This window comes from Mobula hypostoma, chromosome 2 (genome assembly GCF_963921235.1).
Source record: "Mobula hypostoma chromosome 2, sMobHyp1.1, whole genome shotgun sequence".
Taxonomy (NCBI): domain Eukaryota; kingdom Metazoa; phylum Chordata; class Chondrichthyes; order Myliobatiformes; family Myliobatidae; genus Mobula; species Mobula hypostoma.
In genome coordinates, this window is record NC_086098.1 from 128,333,557 (window position 1) to 128,353,184 (window position 19,628).

The 19,628-nt window shown below is 48.1% G+C and overlaps 1 protein-coding gene across 3 annotated transcripts in view; it reads left to right on the forward strand.

Moving 5' to 3' along the window:
- The window catches only part of daam2 (dishevelled associated activator of morphogenesis 2), a 397,811-nt gene that overhangs the window by 213,627 nt on the left and 164,556 nt on the right, over nt 1–19,628 (forward strand). For all 3 annotated transcript variants that reach the window (XM_063040647.1, XM_063040649.1, XM_063040648.1), the window contains exons 6-7: nt 4,662–4,995; nt 8,457–8,567. In XM_063040647.1, the coding sequence (XP_062896717.1) occupies nt 4,662–4,995; nt 8,457–8,567 (445 nt within the window). The remainder of the gene's footprint in view (nt 1–4,661; nt 4,996–8,456; nt 8,568–19,628) is intronic.

Below are 19,628 nucleotides of genomic sequence, written 5' to 3' on the forward strand. Positions count from 1 at the left end.
TTTCAAGCCATGTATTCATCTGATATATCCTCCTATTTCTACTCTGACTAGCATGTGACACTGGTAGTAACCCAGAGATTATTACCTTTGTGGTCCTACTTTTTAGTTTATCTCCTAACTCCCTAAGTTCACCTCGTAGGACCTCATCCAGTTTTTTACCTATATCGTTGGTACCTATGTGTACCACAACCACTGGCTGTTCACCCTCCCACTCCAGAATGTCCTGCAGCCGCTCAGAGACATCCTTGACCCTTGCACCAGGGAGGCAACATTCCCCCCTGGAGTCTCGTTTGCAGTCGCAGAAACGCCTATCTATTCCCCTTACAATCGAATCCCCTATCACTATAGCTTTCCCACTCCTTTTCCTTTCCTCTTGTGCCACATGTCAATTGATGTAAACTACCTCACCCATGCACCTTCATGGGGAGGGAATGGAGTTACCAGTTGTGATAGTGCTTATCTGAAACATTGTCACTGCATTTTCTCTCACCATAGATCTGCCTGACCAGGTGAGTGTTTCTACCATTTTCTGGTTTTGCTGCTAAAATTGGTAGGAACTATATGAGTCCCAAAGATAAGTGATAGGTTAGTAAAAACTTCGGGAATAAACTGTAATCTGATTGAATGACCAGACATGGGCAACCTGATTCTGACCTATTTCACCCATTGGGTAGTGAGTACCTGGAATGCATTTCCAGAGAAAGTTGCGGAGGCAAAGTCACTGAGAGGGCAAAAGGGATTAAGAGGATCGATAGGATAATCAGGTTGACAGCAAATGGGATAGAAAGGAATGGTGAGTTAAGTTAAAATTACGGTGTCTCGTTCAATGGCAGGACAGTCTTGAGACACAGAAAGACGGAATCCCATCCTAATTTATGTGTTCAATATCCAGGCTTGTTTCCATTACCTAGACTCTCAACGGCATTAGACTCCTGTCTATCATCCCACACCTGATCCAGTCCTCGCCTCCACTTCCTTACCTGATCTCCTCAACTGTTGATTCTCCTAGAGCTCATAAACCTGTCTCTCCATCATGAGTATGTTCAAGTACACAAATGTAAAATTTCACTGGAGAGGCAGATTTTTCTTTGCAAATCTGTCTGAGCAGATTTCTCTCTGAAAACACTGGCACCCTTCCAACTCTTAAACACAAGAGATTCTGCAGATGCTGAAAATCCAGAGCAATACACACACAAAATGCTGGAAGAAGTCAGCAGGCCAGGCACCATCCATGGAGGGGAATAAACAGCCGACATTTCAGCAGAGACCCTTCATCATGCTGAAAAGGAGTGGGAGGAAGCCAGAAATAAGAACGTGGGGGATAGCAGAAGGAGCACAAATTGACAGGTGATAGGTGAAATCAGATATAGGGGAAGATAGAAGTGTGGGGGAGGGGGATAAAGTGTGAAGCTGGGAGGTGATAGGTTGAATAGGTAAAGGGCTGAAGAATCTGGTAGGAGAGGAGAGTGGATCCATGGGAGAAAGAGAAGGAGGAGGAGCATCAGAGGGAGGTGATGGCCTGGTGAGGAGAAAAGAAAGAGGTGAGACAGAATGGGGAATAGAGAAAGAGTAAAGGGAGAGGGGGGAGGAATTTCTGGAAGTTAGTGAATTCAGTGTTTCTGCCATCAAATTGGAGGCTCTACAGATGGAATATGAGTGTTGCTCCTCCTACCTGAGAGAGGTCTAATTGTGGCATTACAGGAAGCATGGACTGATATGTCGGAACGTGAATGAGAAGTAGAATTAAACTGCTGGGCCATTGCGAACTTTTGCCTGTTGGGATGTATAAAGCGAAGGTTCTCGATGAAGCAGTCCCCCAGTCTACGTTATCTCACCAGTGTAGAGGAGGCCGCACCAGGAGCACCGGATACAGTAGATGACCCTGACAGTCTTGAGCGTGGAATAATGGCCTCAGCTGGAAAGTCTGTTTGGGATCCTGAATGGTGGTGAAGGAGGAGTTCAAGAGGCACATGTAATATTTCTTCTGCTTGCAGGGATAAATGCCAGGAGGGAGACTATTGGGGAGGGACAAGTGGACAAGGGAATCACATAGAAAGCAGGGAGTGAGGGTCGAGCGAAAGCTATACTTAATGGTAGGATCTTGTTGAACATAGTGAAAGTTACAGAAAATAATGTGTTGGATGTGGAATCTCGTGGGGTGGTAGGTAAAGACAAGGAGAACTCTTTCCCTGTAATGGCGTTTGGAAGACGAGATGAGAGTAGATGTCCAGGAAAAGGAAGAGATGTGGGTGAGAACAGCATCGATGGTAGAGGAAGAGGAAACCCAGTACTCAAGGAAGAGAAATATGTGGGTTCAATTCTAACCAAGGCGGTTGGTGATCTTAAGTTTATTTTTATCAAAGGTTAGTATCAGTTATCTAGAAATAAGAAATTAAATCTGATGTTGCTTATCATGGTAGTTTACCTTTTGCCCTATTGTAATTGCTCAAGTTCTTTTGTTTATTGAGCATATGAAAGGAAGTTACCTAGATGCTGATATTCTGGGGTGACAACTCATACAGAAATCATGAAACCCTAAGCATAATAGATTTTAATTGTAAAGCTACACATTGTAGATGAGCATTCTCTTGACCAATCTTCAAAAATGTAACTATTACCTCTTAATGAAGCCCTCTTTCAGTATTCGATTATTACAAAACATCTCCTAGATTCAATCAATCAATGAGTGTCACATCCCTTTGAACATCTTTTATTAGTTGCCATGTTTCCTCTGCGGCATATTTGGGTTTTCAAACATTTGACCTCTCCCCATGTTCCTGTGGAGGCAAATTATTTTAGCAACAAGGTTGTGACTCCTTTCATGTCTTTAAGAGTGGGATCTTTATTTGTACTTTCCAGCTCAAGTGTGATGCATTCAAAAGGACAGTGGCATACATTCGCACATTTTCTACCGTGTCTCAATGGACCAAATGCAGGAATTACAAAAATTTCTCTCTCCACAGATGCTGCCTGATCCGCTGAGTATTTCCAGCTTTTCCTGTTCTTTTTTTCCAGTATCAGAAATAGGGAAAATTAGAAAACCCATCTCCTTTCACAATTCAAGGAAGAAAATCGGACACCTTTGCCCTGTCAGTACTATGTGTGACTCCAGACACACGACAGTGTGATGAATCCCATCATGAACCTGCAGGTCCAGGCTCTGGACTGCTGTCCAATTCTAGGAGGCCAATGAAAGATAGGCAATATATGCCGGTCCTCCCAGTGATATTATCATCTTATGGATGGATATTTATGTTTATAAAACAAGATCCTTTTATTCTGGCCCCAATCAAGGTTACGATTTTGGAATACAAGAATTAAGTGCTACCTAAAAAGATCATCCATGGTGGGAGAATGTACCAGTAGAGCTATTAATCAGTATATTTGTGTTCAAGAGGAAGCTTCCTGCCTCACACAGCTCCATACTCATCCAAAGACACACCTGTCCCATCTTCCCCGTTGTATCAATTAGAAAGAGATGGGGAAAGCAACAGCTAGCCTTGGTAACCCTAAAGCAAAGCAGCCAAGAGTTGACCCTTCTATTAGCTGAAACTCATGTGTTTTGGGGAGTAATGGAAGTCGGCATGGATGGATGAGGGGCAATCTCAGTAAGACCTATTGAATACTGGAAGGCCTGAATAGAATGGATGTGGAGCGACTGCTTCCATTAGCAGAATCTGAGGTCACAGTCATCTTGGATCTGATTGCCCAGCCTCAAGAGTAAAGAGATGTCCCTTTGAAACTGGGGTAAGGAGGAATTTCTTCAGCCAGAAAGTGAAGAATCTGCAGAATTCATTGTCAAAGACGGCTGTGGAGGCCATGTCACTGAGTATATTTAATGCAGGCGTTGGTACTAGGTTAGCAGTTATGGGAAGAAGGCAATAGAATGAGATTAGGAAACAGCTATGATTCAATGGTGGAGCAGACTCGATGGGCTGAATGGCTTAATTCATCTTCTGTATCTTATGGCCTTATGGTGTTACACGTTGGACTCACTGCTAGCTCCCACCCGCACAGTGGAATGTGTGACAGTGATTCAACAGGGATCAACACAAACAAGGAGATGACAACAAAATAAGGCATTGGCCCCTTGTGCAGAAACTTCTGCTCTCAGTGGGTAGTGCTATTCTCTGCCTCCAAGGGTGGTATTCTTTCCCCATGAGGGCAGTGAAAGCCAGATCATTAGATATTCTTAAGGTGGAGATATATGAGTGTTTGGAAGGCCAGGGAATTGAATGTCATGAGGAACTGGCAGATGAGGGGTGGGCTTCAGACTCTATTATCTACCTGCACTGTACTCTCTCTGTATCTTTATTCTGCATTCTGTTATTGTTTTTCCCTTGTACTCCCTCATTGTACAGATGTGATGAGATTATCTGTATGGATAGCATGAAAAACAAAGATTTTCGTACATGTAACAATAATAAATCAATTTACCCATTCACCAGTTTATTATTTTAAGGCCAGCATAGATCAGCCATCTTCTAAGTGGCAATGCAGGCTTAAAAATCCATGTGGTCTACTCCCATACCTACTTTCTTACATTAATTTCTTTTTGGGATATTGTTGTCAGGGTCATGGGGAACTTCCACAGAAAAGGGAGTGGGCGAGGAAATCACAGAAGAATTCATATGCTAACATTGTAATGTCCGGACTCACAGGTTCGTGATGAGATTCATCGAACTGGATGGGCTTACGTGCCTGTTAAACTTCCTGCGGAGCATGGACTACGACACGTCAGAGAGCCGCATTCACACATCCGTTATAGGGTGCATCAAGGCTCTAATGAACAACTCCCAGGGTCGGGCCCATGTGCTGGCTCACCCAGAGAGCATCAACATAATCTCCCACAGTCTCAGGACAGAAAACATCAAGACCAAGATAGCAGTGCTGGAGATTCTGGGAGCGGTTTGCCTGGTACCAGGAGGACACAAGAAAGTACTGCAAGCAATGTTGCACTACCAGATTTATGCTGCAGAGAGGACTCGCTTTCAGGTAATTCAGACCTTCCTTTGGGACAAGCACTGAGCGGGTTCCTGGACTTCGGATGGTCTTATATATAGAATATTGGATCTTTGAGAGTGATTATAAACTTCAATCTAATCTAAGGATTCAAGAGGTCTATATATTGAGTAATGGATACCTAGGACTATATATACCTTGGGTCCCCTCCTCATTCCCTTTTTCCTATGGTCCACTCTCCTCTCTTATCAGATACCTTCTTCTCTAGCCCTTGACCTTTCCCAGCCACCTGGCTTCACCTGTCACCTTCCAGCTAGCCTCCTTCCCCTTCTCCCACAGTTTTATTCTGATATTTTCCCCCTTCCTTCTCAGTCCTGAAGAAGGATCTCAGTCCAAAACATCACTATCTATTTATTTCCGTAAATGCTGGCTGACCTGCTGAGATCCTGCGGTATTTTGTGTGTATTGTTGTGACAACTGTTTTTTTTGTGCTTTCCTACATTCTGGCGCATCAGTGCTGACTGTTATCAAGCCCCTGGTTGGCAGTGGGCCTCAGTGCACAGTCCAACTCATCCGCCAGTGAATAATAATAAAATATAGTTGAGCTTTAAAAGGGCTGCTAACACCTTGTAGTCCATTGTACACCTTTCCACAGAGCCATGTTGACTGTTGATTAGTCAAATTATTTGAATCAAGCAGATACAATCACAGTATTTGAAAGACATTGGAGAGCAACATTTAGAGAGATGTGGGCAAATTGTAGGAACATAGGACTTGCTCAGAAGACAGCTTAGGTGGCATAAACAAGTTGGGCCAGGGGCCTGCTTCCATGCTGTATAACTCTGGGACTGTATGTCACTGATCTTCCCCAGTGTTTCTAGTTGCCAGGGCCAACTTAATTGTTCAAACAGAGATTTTTCAGAATAGAAAGGGAAGTATATAAGTTGTTGCTAGGAGTAGAGGGCCTGAATTATAGGAGAAAGATTGGCGAGATTAGATTTCTATTTCTTGCAGCATAAAGTAATGAGGTACAGTCTTGTATTTATAAGTTTAAAGTTATGAAAGCCATTGAATAAGGTGGATGGTACCAGTTCTTTCCTCAGGGTAGGAGAAATCCAAATCTAGTGGCCATTGGTTTCGGGTAAAAAGGAAACTATTGAAAGGGGACCTGAGGGATAAACTTTCATGGAATGAACTGACTGAAGAATGATTGAGCCAAGTTTAAAAGAATAACTTAAGATGCACTTTGATGTGTACATAGAGGGACAGGGCTTGGAGGGATAAGCAAAGAACACAGGGAATTGAGATGAGCCGGTGGCAATGTAGTCCTCATGGACTGGTTGGGGTAAAGGAACTGTGTCCATGATGTATTTCTTTATGATTCTACAACTCTGTAAATTATATATTAGATAACCTGTCAGATATTGTCCCTTGTCAACCAACTATTGTATAAGTTGGCTGAGCACTGAATGAAACAGGGATTCACAGCTATTCACAATGTAACTACTTCCCTGCAAGGCTAGTTGGATTGATTTGAGTAACCTTGTCCCTCTCTTCCTCTCCTCAATCTGTGAGGGAGTCATTTAGCTTAAAGCGTACTTTGATCTTTGGGGAGCTAGTCTTCTCCTTCTCCTGGTAACACTTACATGGCAGAGGGTTAGCATCTGTATTGCAGTTGGAATTTGTAATTGAAATAAAAAGCCAATGGAATTCCAAATAGACCGCACACCAAGTTGAATTTCTGTGACAAGTTAGGTTAAACCCGAGCACAGTGAAACTTTTTTTCTTGCTACAGAAGTTCTTCTGGGACAGAGCTCCTTCTATTTAACAGTTCCTGTACTGTTTGCAGACGTAGATAAGAAGAGGACATTGTCCCTTTTAAATCAGGCTCATGTAAGATAGGGCTCCACTCTCATTGGACTTGTCCAGATGGTAATTTTAGCTTCAGAGATGGAATTAAACCCTTCCAAATTATAGTCAGACAGCCATTTTTTCCCCCTTCTCCCTCTGTCATATGGAAATCAGGAGAGGTCTTTTAGGTGAAATCAATGAGTAATCAAGACATGATTCTTCCTGTGAAATGAAAACAAATCAAGTGAGCTGTGGCGGAAAGCCATTGCTTCTGATTTTAATCACTGTAGGACATCAGCATCAGGTTTAATATCACAGAATCTGTTTACCCACTGTGATAAAACCTGTGTCCTTTTCTTCAAATGTTGCAATGGCCACTGTATCCTCTTCCAGCTCCCAATCCCTCTGAGATTTGACGTCCATTAAGTTGTGGGCTCTGGCCCTTTTCTGAATTTTGATATCTTCAGCCACTAAGCTCTGAAAGTTAGAACAACTTCCCTTCACTTTTCTGCCTCTTTCTTACATCAACCTGCGCCGAAAATACCTCCACCATTCTACATGAGGCTCAGCAGTGTTTCATTTCATTGCATCGCAGTGAGACAGTTTGTGAACCTTGAACTGTTTAAGAATATTTATTTATTTATTTTCATTTAGAGGTAGCGTGTGGAATGGGTCCTAAAGGCACCTCAAGCTATTTTGCCCAGCAAACCCCGATATTACCCGATTTAACCCTAACCTAATCATGGGCCAATTTACAATGACTAATTAATCTTCTAACCGGTACGTCTTTGGACTGTGGGAGGAAACCAGAGCACCTGGGGAAAATTTACGTATTCCACAGGTAGGATATATGTACAGAGGATGCCCGGGTTGAACTCTGAACTTTGATGCGTCAAGCTGTACTAGAGTCACTCTAGCCATTACACTACCATGTTGTGGTCTTATTGAATGGTAAAACAGACTCTAGGGAGTAAATGGCCTGTTCCTGTGAGTTTCTAGAAAGCTTTGCAACCAGAATGTATTCTCACAGATCTCATTTTTAGCATGTGTTGTTAAAAATCCCGCAACCAGGAAAGTGATCAGACAATTTGTTCCAGTGATGTGAATCAAGGAAAGTGCATTGATTGGATAAACTCTCAGAACTGGTGCCATTGAGCCCACCGATCCTCAGGAGAGAGAAGAGGGAGACTGGGCAGCCTGAAACTACTGTTCAGTTGGTGGCACTGTGGTGAACCTAGCAGAGCCTATCCCATAAAGCTCGAGAGACCCAGGTTCAATCCTAAACTTTGTGTGGAGTTTGTACCCCATGGTACACAAGTTTCCACCAGATGCCTAGATCCCTCCCTTGTCCCAAAGACATGTGGGTTAGTAGGTTAATTACCCACTATAAATTGCCCCTCGTATTAAACAGTGTCTACATGGGGGAGTTGATGGAATCTGGGGAGACTAAATCGGGATTTTAATAATATTAATGTAAAGTGGTGCTTGATGGTCAGACAGACTCAATGGCTGAAAGGGCCTGTTTCGATCTTGATTCGATCATTCTTCATGTGGCTACTTTGCAGACAGCGGATGGCAGAGGAACTTCCTCCAGCTCCCTGACATCTGCATATTGAACGATTTATTTTCTTCTCCTTCTGCAGACATTACTAAACGAGTTGGACAGAAGCACTGGAAGGTACAGAGATGAGGTGCACCTCAAAACTGCAATCATGTCCTTCATCAATGCTGTGCTGAATGCTGGTGCGGGGGAGGTAGGTTGAGTGTTACCTCTGGAACTGCTGTTTTGCTTCCTGCTAATTGATAAATATTCAAGTCCTGAGTTCAGTAATAGCCTGTAATATAAAGATGAAGCAAGGGTAATCTCCAGGGAGGGGAAAAATAAGTGGCTAACAAATGCTTAGCATCTGTGTTCTACCACCGAAAAGAAGTATATGGTAACTTTCATAATAGAAAGTCTTGTAATAAATACCCTTATTAAATGGGGTGAGTCTGCCTTAGCATCGTTTGTGCAGTGTCCTAACTGTGAGTCTACAGTACCCACCAGTATAGGAGGCAAATACAAAACTCTTCAGATGTGGCGATACTGTAAAAGGCTGGGGTAACAGTGAAATGTCTGTACACCCAATTGTAAGCGTCTAAAAGATGCAGTAGGCCAAAAAATCAGATCAGCACCTCCATACAGTCAAATCAGAATTGGCCAGATCCATAAGCAGAAGAGCAGGCCTTCCTTTGAACAGAAACATACCCTGTAAATACATTTACTAATCAACTAACTGGGCTGACCACATATTCCCTATGAGGCATTTTGACTGGCTGAGAATGGTTTGGAGGTTCTAGTACGTCCACACCAAAATCTTGATGTATGACAAAGGACGCATTATGCAGAGCCACACCATTAATGCATCTTTTAATTTCGAGGCACAGCATCACACAATGCTTTAACTGAGACTCCACCAGCAAAATGCCATCTCACTGATATTCCCACCATCAACACCCTCTCATTGACACTCCCACCATCAACACACCCTCCCACTGACACTCCCACCATCAACACACCCTCTCACTGACACTCCCACCATCAACACATCCTCTCACTGAGACTCCACCATCAACACAGCCTCTCATTGACATTCCCACCATCAACACACCATCTCGCTGACACTCTGACCATCAACACACACATTCACTGAGACTCCACCATCAACACACACATTCACTGACACTCCCACCATCAACACACCCTCTCACTGAGACTCCCACCATCAACACACCCTCTCACTGACACTCCCACCATCAACACACCCTCTCACTGAGACTCCACCATCAACACAGCCTCTCATTGACATTCCCACCATCAACACACCCTCTCGCTGACACTCCCACCATCAACACACACATTCACTGACACTCCACCATCAACACACACATTCACTGACACTCCCACCATCAAGACACCCTCTCACTGACACTCCCACCATCAAGACACCCTCTTACAGACACTCCCACCATCAACACACCCCCTCATTGACACTTCCACAATCAACACACACTCTCACTGATACTCCCACCATCAACACACCCTCTCACTGACACTCCCACCATCAACACACACTCTCACTGACACTCCCACCATCAACACATCCTCTCACTGACACTCCCACCATCAACACACCCTCTCACTGAGACTCCACCATCAACACAGCCTCTCATTGACATTCCCACCATCAACACACCCTCTCACTGACACTCCCACCATCAACACACCCTCTCACTGATACTCCCACCATCAACACACCCTCTCACTGACACTCCCACCATCAACACACCCTCTCGCTGACACTCCCACCATCAACACACCCTCTCACTTACACTCCCACCATGAACACACCCTCTCGCTGACACTCCCACCATCAACACACCCTCTCACTGACACTCCCACCATCAACACACCCTCTCACTGACACCCCACCATCAACACACCCTCTCACTGACACCCCCACCATCAACACACCCTCTCGCTGACACTCCCACCATCAACACACCCTCTCACTGAAACTCCATCAACACACCCTCTCAGTGAGAATCCACCATCAACCCACGCTCTCAATGAGACTCCCACCATCAACACACCCTCTCACTGACACTCCCACCATCAACACACCCTGTCACTGACACTCCCACCATCAACACACCCTCTCACTGACACTCCCACCATCAACACACCCTCTCACTGACCACCATCAATACACTCTCTCACTGACACCCCCACCATCAACACACCCTCTCACTGACACTCCCACCATCAACACACCCTCTCACTGACAATCCACCATCAACACACCCTCTCACTGAGACTCCACCATCAACACACCCCCTCATTGTCACTCCCACCATCAACACACCCCCTCATTGACACTCCCACAATCAACACACCCTCTCACTGACACTCCCACCATCAACACTCTCTCACTGGCACTCCCACCATCAACACACACATTCACTGACACTCCACCATCAACACTCTCTCACTGGCACTCCCACCATCAACACACCCTCTCACTGAGACTCCACCATCAACCCACGCTCTCAATGAGACCCCCACCATCAACACACCCTCTCACTGAGACTCCACCATCAACCCACGCTCTCAATGAGACTCCCACCATCAACACACCCTCTCACTGACACTCCCACCATCAACACACCCTCTCGCTGACCACCATCAATACACTCTCTCACTGACACCCCCACCATCAACACACCCTCTCACTGACACTCCCACCATCAACACACCCTCTCACTGACACTCCCACCATCAACACACCCTCTCACTGACACTCCACCATCAACACACCCTCTCACTGAGACTCCCACCATCAACACACCCTCTCACTGACACTCCCACCATCAACACACCCTCTCATTGACACTCCCACCATCAACACACCCTCTCACTGACACTCCCACCATCAACACACCCTCTCACTTACACTCCCACCATCAACACACCCTCTCACTGACACTCCCACCATCAACACACCCTCTCACTGACACTCCCACCATCAACACACCCTCTCACTGAGACTCCACCATCAACACACCCTCTCACTGACACTCCCACCATCAACACACCCTCTCACTGACACTCCCACCATCAACACACCCTCTCACTGATACTCCCACCATCAACACATCCTCTCACTGACACTCCACCATCAACACATCCTCTCACTGACACTCCACCATCAACACACCCTCTCACTGACTCTCCACCATCAACACCCTCTCACTGACACTCCAGCATTAACGCACCCTCTCACTGACCACCATCAATACACTCTCTCACTGACACCCCCACCATCAACACACCCTCTCACTGAGACTCCACCATCAACACACCCCCTCATTGTCACTCCCACCATCAACACACCCTCTCACTGACACTCCCACAATCAACACACCCTCTCACTGACACTCCCACCATCAACACACCCTCTCACTTACACTCCCACCATCAACACACCCTCTCGCTGACACTCCCACCATCAACACATCCTCTCACTGAAATTCCACCATCAACACACCCTCTCAGTGAGACTCCACCATCAATACACCCTCTCAGTGATACTCGCACCATCAACACATCCTCTTACTGACACTCCACCATCAACACATCCTCTCACTGACTCTCCACCATCAACACCCTCTCACTGACACTCCCACCATCAACACACCCTCTCACTGACACTCCCACCATCAACACACACTCTCACTGACACTCCACCATCAACACAACCTGTCACTGAGACTCCCACCATCAACACACCATCTCACTGACACTCCCACCATCAACACACCCTCTCATTGACACTCCCACCATCAACACACCCTCTCACTGACACTCCCACCATCAACACACCCTCTCACTGACACTCCCACCATCAACACACACTCTCACTGACACTCCCACCATCAACACACACATTCACTGACACTCCACCATCAACACACTCTCTCACTGACACTCCCACCATCAACACACCCTCTCACTGAGACTCCACCATCAACACACCCTCTCACTGAGACTCCCACCATCAACACACCCTCTCACTGAGACTCCCACCATCAACACACCCTCTCACTGACACTCCCACCATCAACACACCCTCTCACTGAGACTCCCACCATCAACACACCCTCTCACTGACACTCCCACCATCAACACACCCTCTCACTGACACTCCCACCATCAACACACCCTCTCACTGACACTCCCACCATCAACACACATTCTCACTGAGACTCCCACCATCAACACACCCTCTCACTGAGACTCCCACCATCAACACACCCTCTCACTGAGACTCCCACCATCAACACACCCTCTCACTGACACTCCCACCATCAACACACCCTCTCACTGACACTCCCACCATCAACACACCCTCTCACTGAGACTCCACCATCAACACACCCTCTCACTGAGACTCCCACCATCAACACACCCTCTCACTGACACTCCCACCATCAACACACACATTCACTGACACTCCACCATCAACACCCTCTCACTGAAACACCAATCATCAACACAACCTGTCACTGAGTCTCCACCATCAACACACCCTCTCACTGACACTCCCACCATCAACACACCCTCTCATTGACACTCCCAGCATCAACACACACTCTCACTGATACTCCCAACATCAACACTCCCTCTCACTAATACTCGCACCATCAACACACCCTCTCATTGACACTCCCAGCATCAACACACCCTCTCCCTTACACTCCCACCATCAACATAGCCTCTCACTGACACTCCACCATCAACACACCCTCTCACTGACACTCCCACCATCAACACACCCTCTCACTGACACTCCCACCATCAACACACCCTCTCACTGACACTCCCACCATCAACACACCCTCTCACTGACACTCCCACCATCAATACACTCTCTCACTGACACCCCCACCATCAACACACCCTCTCACTGACACTCCCACCATCAACACACCCTCTCACTGAGACTCCCACCATCAACACACCCTCTCACTGACACTCCCACCATCAACACACCCTCTCACTGACACTCCCACCATCAACACACCCTCTCACTGACACTCCCACCATCAACACACCCTCTCACTGAGACTCCACCATCAACACACCCTCTCACTGACACTCCCACCATCAACACACCCTCTCACTGATACTCCCACCATCAACACACCCTCTCACTGACACTCCCACCATCAACACACCCTCTCACTGACACTCCCACCATCAACACACCCTCTCACTGACACTCCCACCATCAACACACCCTCTCACTGACACTCCCACCATCAACACACCCTCTCACTGAGACTCCCACCATCAACACACCCTCTCACTGACACTCCCACCATCAACACACCCTCTCACTGACACTCCCACCATCAACACACACTCTCACTGACACTCCACCATCAACACAACCTGTCACTGAGACTCCCACCATCAACACACACTCTCACTGACACTCCCACCATCAACACAGCCTCTCATTTACATTCCCACCATCAACACACCCTCTCACTGACACTCCCACCATCAACACACACTTTCACTGACACTCCCACCATCAACACACACATTCACTGACACTCCACCATCAACACACTCTCTCACTGACACTCCCACCATCAACACACCCTCTCACTGACACTCCACCATCAACACACCCTCTCACTGACACTCCCACCATCAACACACCCTCTCACTGAGACTCCCACCATCAACACACCCTCTCACTGAGACTCCCACCATCAACCCACGCTCTCAATGAGACTCCCACCATCAACACACCCTCTCACTGACACTCCCACCATCAACACGACCTGTCACTGACACTCCCACCATCAACACACCCTCTCACTGACACTCCACCATCAACACACCCTCCCACTGACACTCCAAAATAAACCCACCCTCTCACTGACACTCCCACCATCAACACAGCCTCTCACTGAGACTCCCACCATCAACACACCCTCTCACAGACACTCCCATCATCAACACACCCTCCCACTGAGGCTCCCACCATCAACACACCCTCTCAGTGAGACTCCACCATCAATACACCCTCTCAGTGATACTCGCACCATCAACACATCCTCTCACTGACACTCCCACCATCAACACACCCTCTCACTGACTCTCCACCATCAACACCCTCTCACTGACACTCCCATCAACACACCCTGTCGTTGACCCTCCCACCATCAACACACACTCTCACTGACACTCCACCATCAACACAGCCTCTCACTGTGACTCCCACGGTCAACACACCCTCTCACTGACACTCCCACCATCAACACAGCCTCTCATTGACATTCCCACCATCAACACACCCTCTCACTGACACTCCCACCATCAACACACACTTTCACTGACACTCCCACCATCAACACACACATTCACTGACACTCCACCATCAACACTCTCTCACTGGCACTCCCACCATCAACACACCCTCTCACTGACACTCCCACCATCAACACACCCTCTCACTGACACTCCCACCATCAACACATATTCTCACTGAGACTCCACCATCAACACACCCTCTCACTGAGACTCCCACCATCAACACACCCTCTCACTGAGACTCCCACCATCAACACACCCTCTCACTGACACTCCCACCATCAACACGACCTGTCACTGACACTCCCACCATCAACACACCCTCTCACTGACACCCCCACCATCAACACACTCTCTCACTGACACTCCACCATCAACACACCCTCTCACTGACACTCCACCATCAACACAGCCTCTCACTGTGACTCCCACGATCAACACACCCTCTCACTGACACTCCCACCATCAACACACCCTCTCACTGACACTCCCACCATCAACACACCCTCTCACTGAGACTCCACCATCAACACACCCTCTCACTGAAACTCCCACCATCAACACACCCTCTCACTGAAACTCCCACCATCAACACACACATTCACTGACACTCCACCATCAACACCCTCTCACTGAAACACCAATCATCAACACAACCTGTCACTGAGTCTCCACCATCAACACACCCTCTCACTGACTCTCCCACCATCAACACAGCCTCTCATTGACATTCCCACCATCAACACACCCTCTCACTGAGACTCCCACCATCAACACACCCTCTCACTGAGACTCCACCATCAACACAGCCTCTCATTGACATTCCCACCATCAACACACCCTCTCACTGACACTCCCACCATCAACACACCCTCTCACTGAAACTCCACCATCAACACACGCTCTCAGTGAGACTCCACCATCAATACACCCTCTCAGTGACTCTCGCACCATCAACACACCCTCTCACTGACACTCCCACCATCAACACACCCTCTCACTGACTCTCCACCATCAACGCACCCTCTCACTGACACTCCAGCATTAACGCACCCTCTCACTGACGCTCCAACATCAAAACACACTCTCACTGACACTCCACCATCAACACAACCTGTCACTGAGACACCACCATCAGCACACACTCTCACTGACATCCCACCATCAACACAGCCTCTCAATTACATTTCCTCCATCAACACACCCTCTCACTGACACTCCCACCATCAACACACACTTTCACTGACACTCCCACCATCAACACACACATTCACTGACACTCCACCATCAACACTCTCTCACTGGCACTCCCACCATCAACACACCCTCTCACTGCAACTCCACCACCAACACACCCTCTCACTGACACTCCCACCATCAACACATATTCTCACTGAGACTCCACCATCAACACACCCTCTCACTGAGACTCCACCATCAACCCACGCTCTCAATGAGACTCCCACCATCAACACACCCTCTCACTGACACTCCCACCATCAACACGACCTGTCACTGACACTCCCACCATCAACACACCCTCTCACTGAAACTCCACCATCAACACACCCTCTCAGTGAGACTCCACCATCAATACACCCTCTCAGTGATACTCGCACCATCAACACATCCTCTCACTGACACTACACCATCAACACATCCTCTCACTGACTCTCCACCATCAACACCCTCTCACTGACACTCCAGCATTAACGCACCCTCTCACTGACGCTCCAACATCAAAACACACTCTCACTGACACTCCACCATCAACACAACCTGTCACTGAGACACCACCATCAGCACACACTCTCACTGACATTCCCACCATCAACACAGCCTCTCATTTACATTTCCTCCATCAACACACCCTCTCACTGACACTCCCACCATCAACACACACTTTCACTGACACTCCCACCATCAACACACACATTCACTGACACTCCACCATCAACACTCTCTCACTGGCACTCCCACCATCAACACACCCTCTCACTGCAACTCCACCACCAACACACCCTCTCACTGACACTCCCACCATCAACACATATTCTCACTGAGACTCCACCATCAACACACCCTCTCACTGAGACTCCACCATCAACCCACGCTCTCAATGAGACTCCCACCATCAACACACCCTCTCACTGACACTCCCACCATCAACACACCCTCTCACTGACACTCCCACCATCAACACACCCTCTCACTGACACTCCCACCATCAACACACCCTCTCACTGACACTCCCACCATCAACACACCCTCTCACTGACACTCCACCATCAACACAGCCTCTCACTGTGACTCCCACCATCAACACACCCTCTCACTGAAACTCCCATCATCAACACACCCTCCCACTGAGGCTCCCACCATCAACACACCCTCTCACTGAGACTCCACCATCAACACCCGCTTCTCACTGAAACTCCCACCATCAACACACCCTCTCACTGAAACTCCCACCATCAATACACACATTCACTGACACTCCACCATCAACACCCTCTCACTGACACTCCACCATCAACACAACCTGTCACTGAGACTCCACCATCAACACACCCTCTCACTGACACTCCCACCATCAACACACCCTCTCACTGACACTCCCACCATCAACACACCCTCTCACTGAGACTCCCACCATCAACACACCCTCTCACTGAGACTCCCACCATCAACACAGCCTCTCATTGACATTCCCACCATCAACACACCCTCTCACTGACACTCCCACCATCAACACACCCTCTCACTGATACTCCCACCATCAACACACCCTCTCACTGATACTCCACCAACAATACACCCTCTCACTGACACTCCCACTATCAACACACCCTCTCGCTGACACTCCCACCATCAACACACCCTCTCACTGACACTCCCACCATCAACACACCCTCTCACTAACACTCCCACCATCAACACACCCTCTCACTGACACTCCCACCATCAACACACCCTCTCACTGACCACCATCAATACACTCTCTCACTGACACCCCCACCATCAACACACCCTCTCACAGACACTCCCACCATCAACACACCCTCTCACTGAGACTCCACCATCAACACACCCCCTCATTGTCACTCCCACCATCAACACACCCCCTCATTGACACTCCCACAATCAACACACCCTCTCACTGACACTCCCACCATCAACACACCCTCTCACTGACACTCCCACCATCAACACACCCTCTCGCTGACACTCCCACCATCAACACACCCTCTCACTGAAACTCCACCATCAACACACCCTCTCAGTGAGACTCCACCATCAATACACCCTCTCAGTGATACTCGCACCATCAACACATCCTCTCACTGACTCTCCACCATCAACACCCTCTCACTGACACTCCAGCATTAACGCACCCTCTCACTGACGCTCCAACATCAACACACACTCTCACTGACACTCCACCATCAACACAACCTGTCACTGAGACTCCACCATCAGCACACACTCTCACTGACGCTCCCACCATCAACACAGCCTCTCATTTACATTCCCACCATCAACACACCCTCTCACTGACACTCCCACCATCAACACACACTTTCACTGACACTCCCACCATCAACACACACATTCACTGACACTCCACCATCAACACTCTCTCACTGGCACTCCCACCATCAACACACCCTCTCACTGAGACTCCCACCATCAACACACCCTCTCACTGAGACTCCCACCATCAACACACCCTCTCACTGAGACTCCCACCATCAACACACCCTCTCACTGACACTCCCACCATCAACACACCCTCTCACTGACACTCCACCATCAACACACCCTCTCACTGACACTCCCACCATCAACACACATTCTCACTGAGACTCCACCATCAACACACCCTCTCACTGACACTCCCACCATCAACACACCCTCTCACTGACACTCCCACCATCAACACACCCTCTCACTGAGACTCCACCATCAACACACCCTCTCACTGACACTCCCACCATCAACACACCCTCTCACTGACACTCCCACCATCAACACACACATTCACTGACACTCCACCATCAACACCCTCTCACTGAAACTCCAATCATCAACACAACCTGTCACTGAGTCTCCACCATCAACACACCCTCTCACTGACACTCCCACCATCAACACACCCTCTCACTGACATTCCCACCATCAACACACCCTCTCACTGACACTCCCACCATCAACACACCCTCTCACTGACACCCCCACCATCAACACACCCTCTCACTGACACTCCCACCATCAACACACCCTCTCACTGACACTCCCACCATCAACACACCCTCTCACTGACACCCCCACCATCAACACACCCTCTCACTGACACTCCACCATCAACGCACCCTCTCACTGACACTCCAGCATTAATACACCCTCTCACTGACACTCCAGCATCAACACACACTCTCACTGACACACCACCATCAACACAACCTGTCACTGAGACTCCACCATCAGCACACACTCTCACTGACACTCCCACCATCAACACACACTTTCACTGACACTCCCACCATCAACACACACATTCACTGACACTCCACCATCAACACACCCTCTCACTGACACTCCCACCATCAACACACCCTCTCACTGAGACTCCCACCATCAACACACCCTCTCACTGAGACTCCCACCATCAACACACCCTCTCACTGACACTCCCACCATCAACACACCCTCTCACTGACACTCCCACCATCAACACACCCTCTCACTGAGACCCTACCATCAACACACCCTCTCACTGACACTCCCACCATCAACACACCCTCTCACTGACACTCCCACCATCAACACACCCTCTCACTGAGACTCCACCATCAACACACCCTCTCACTGAGACTCCCACCATCAA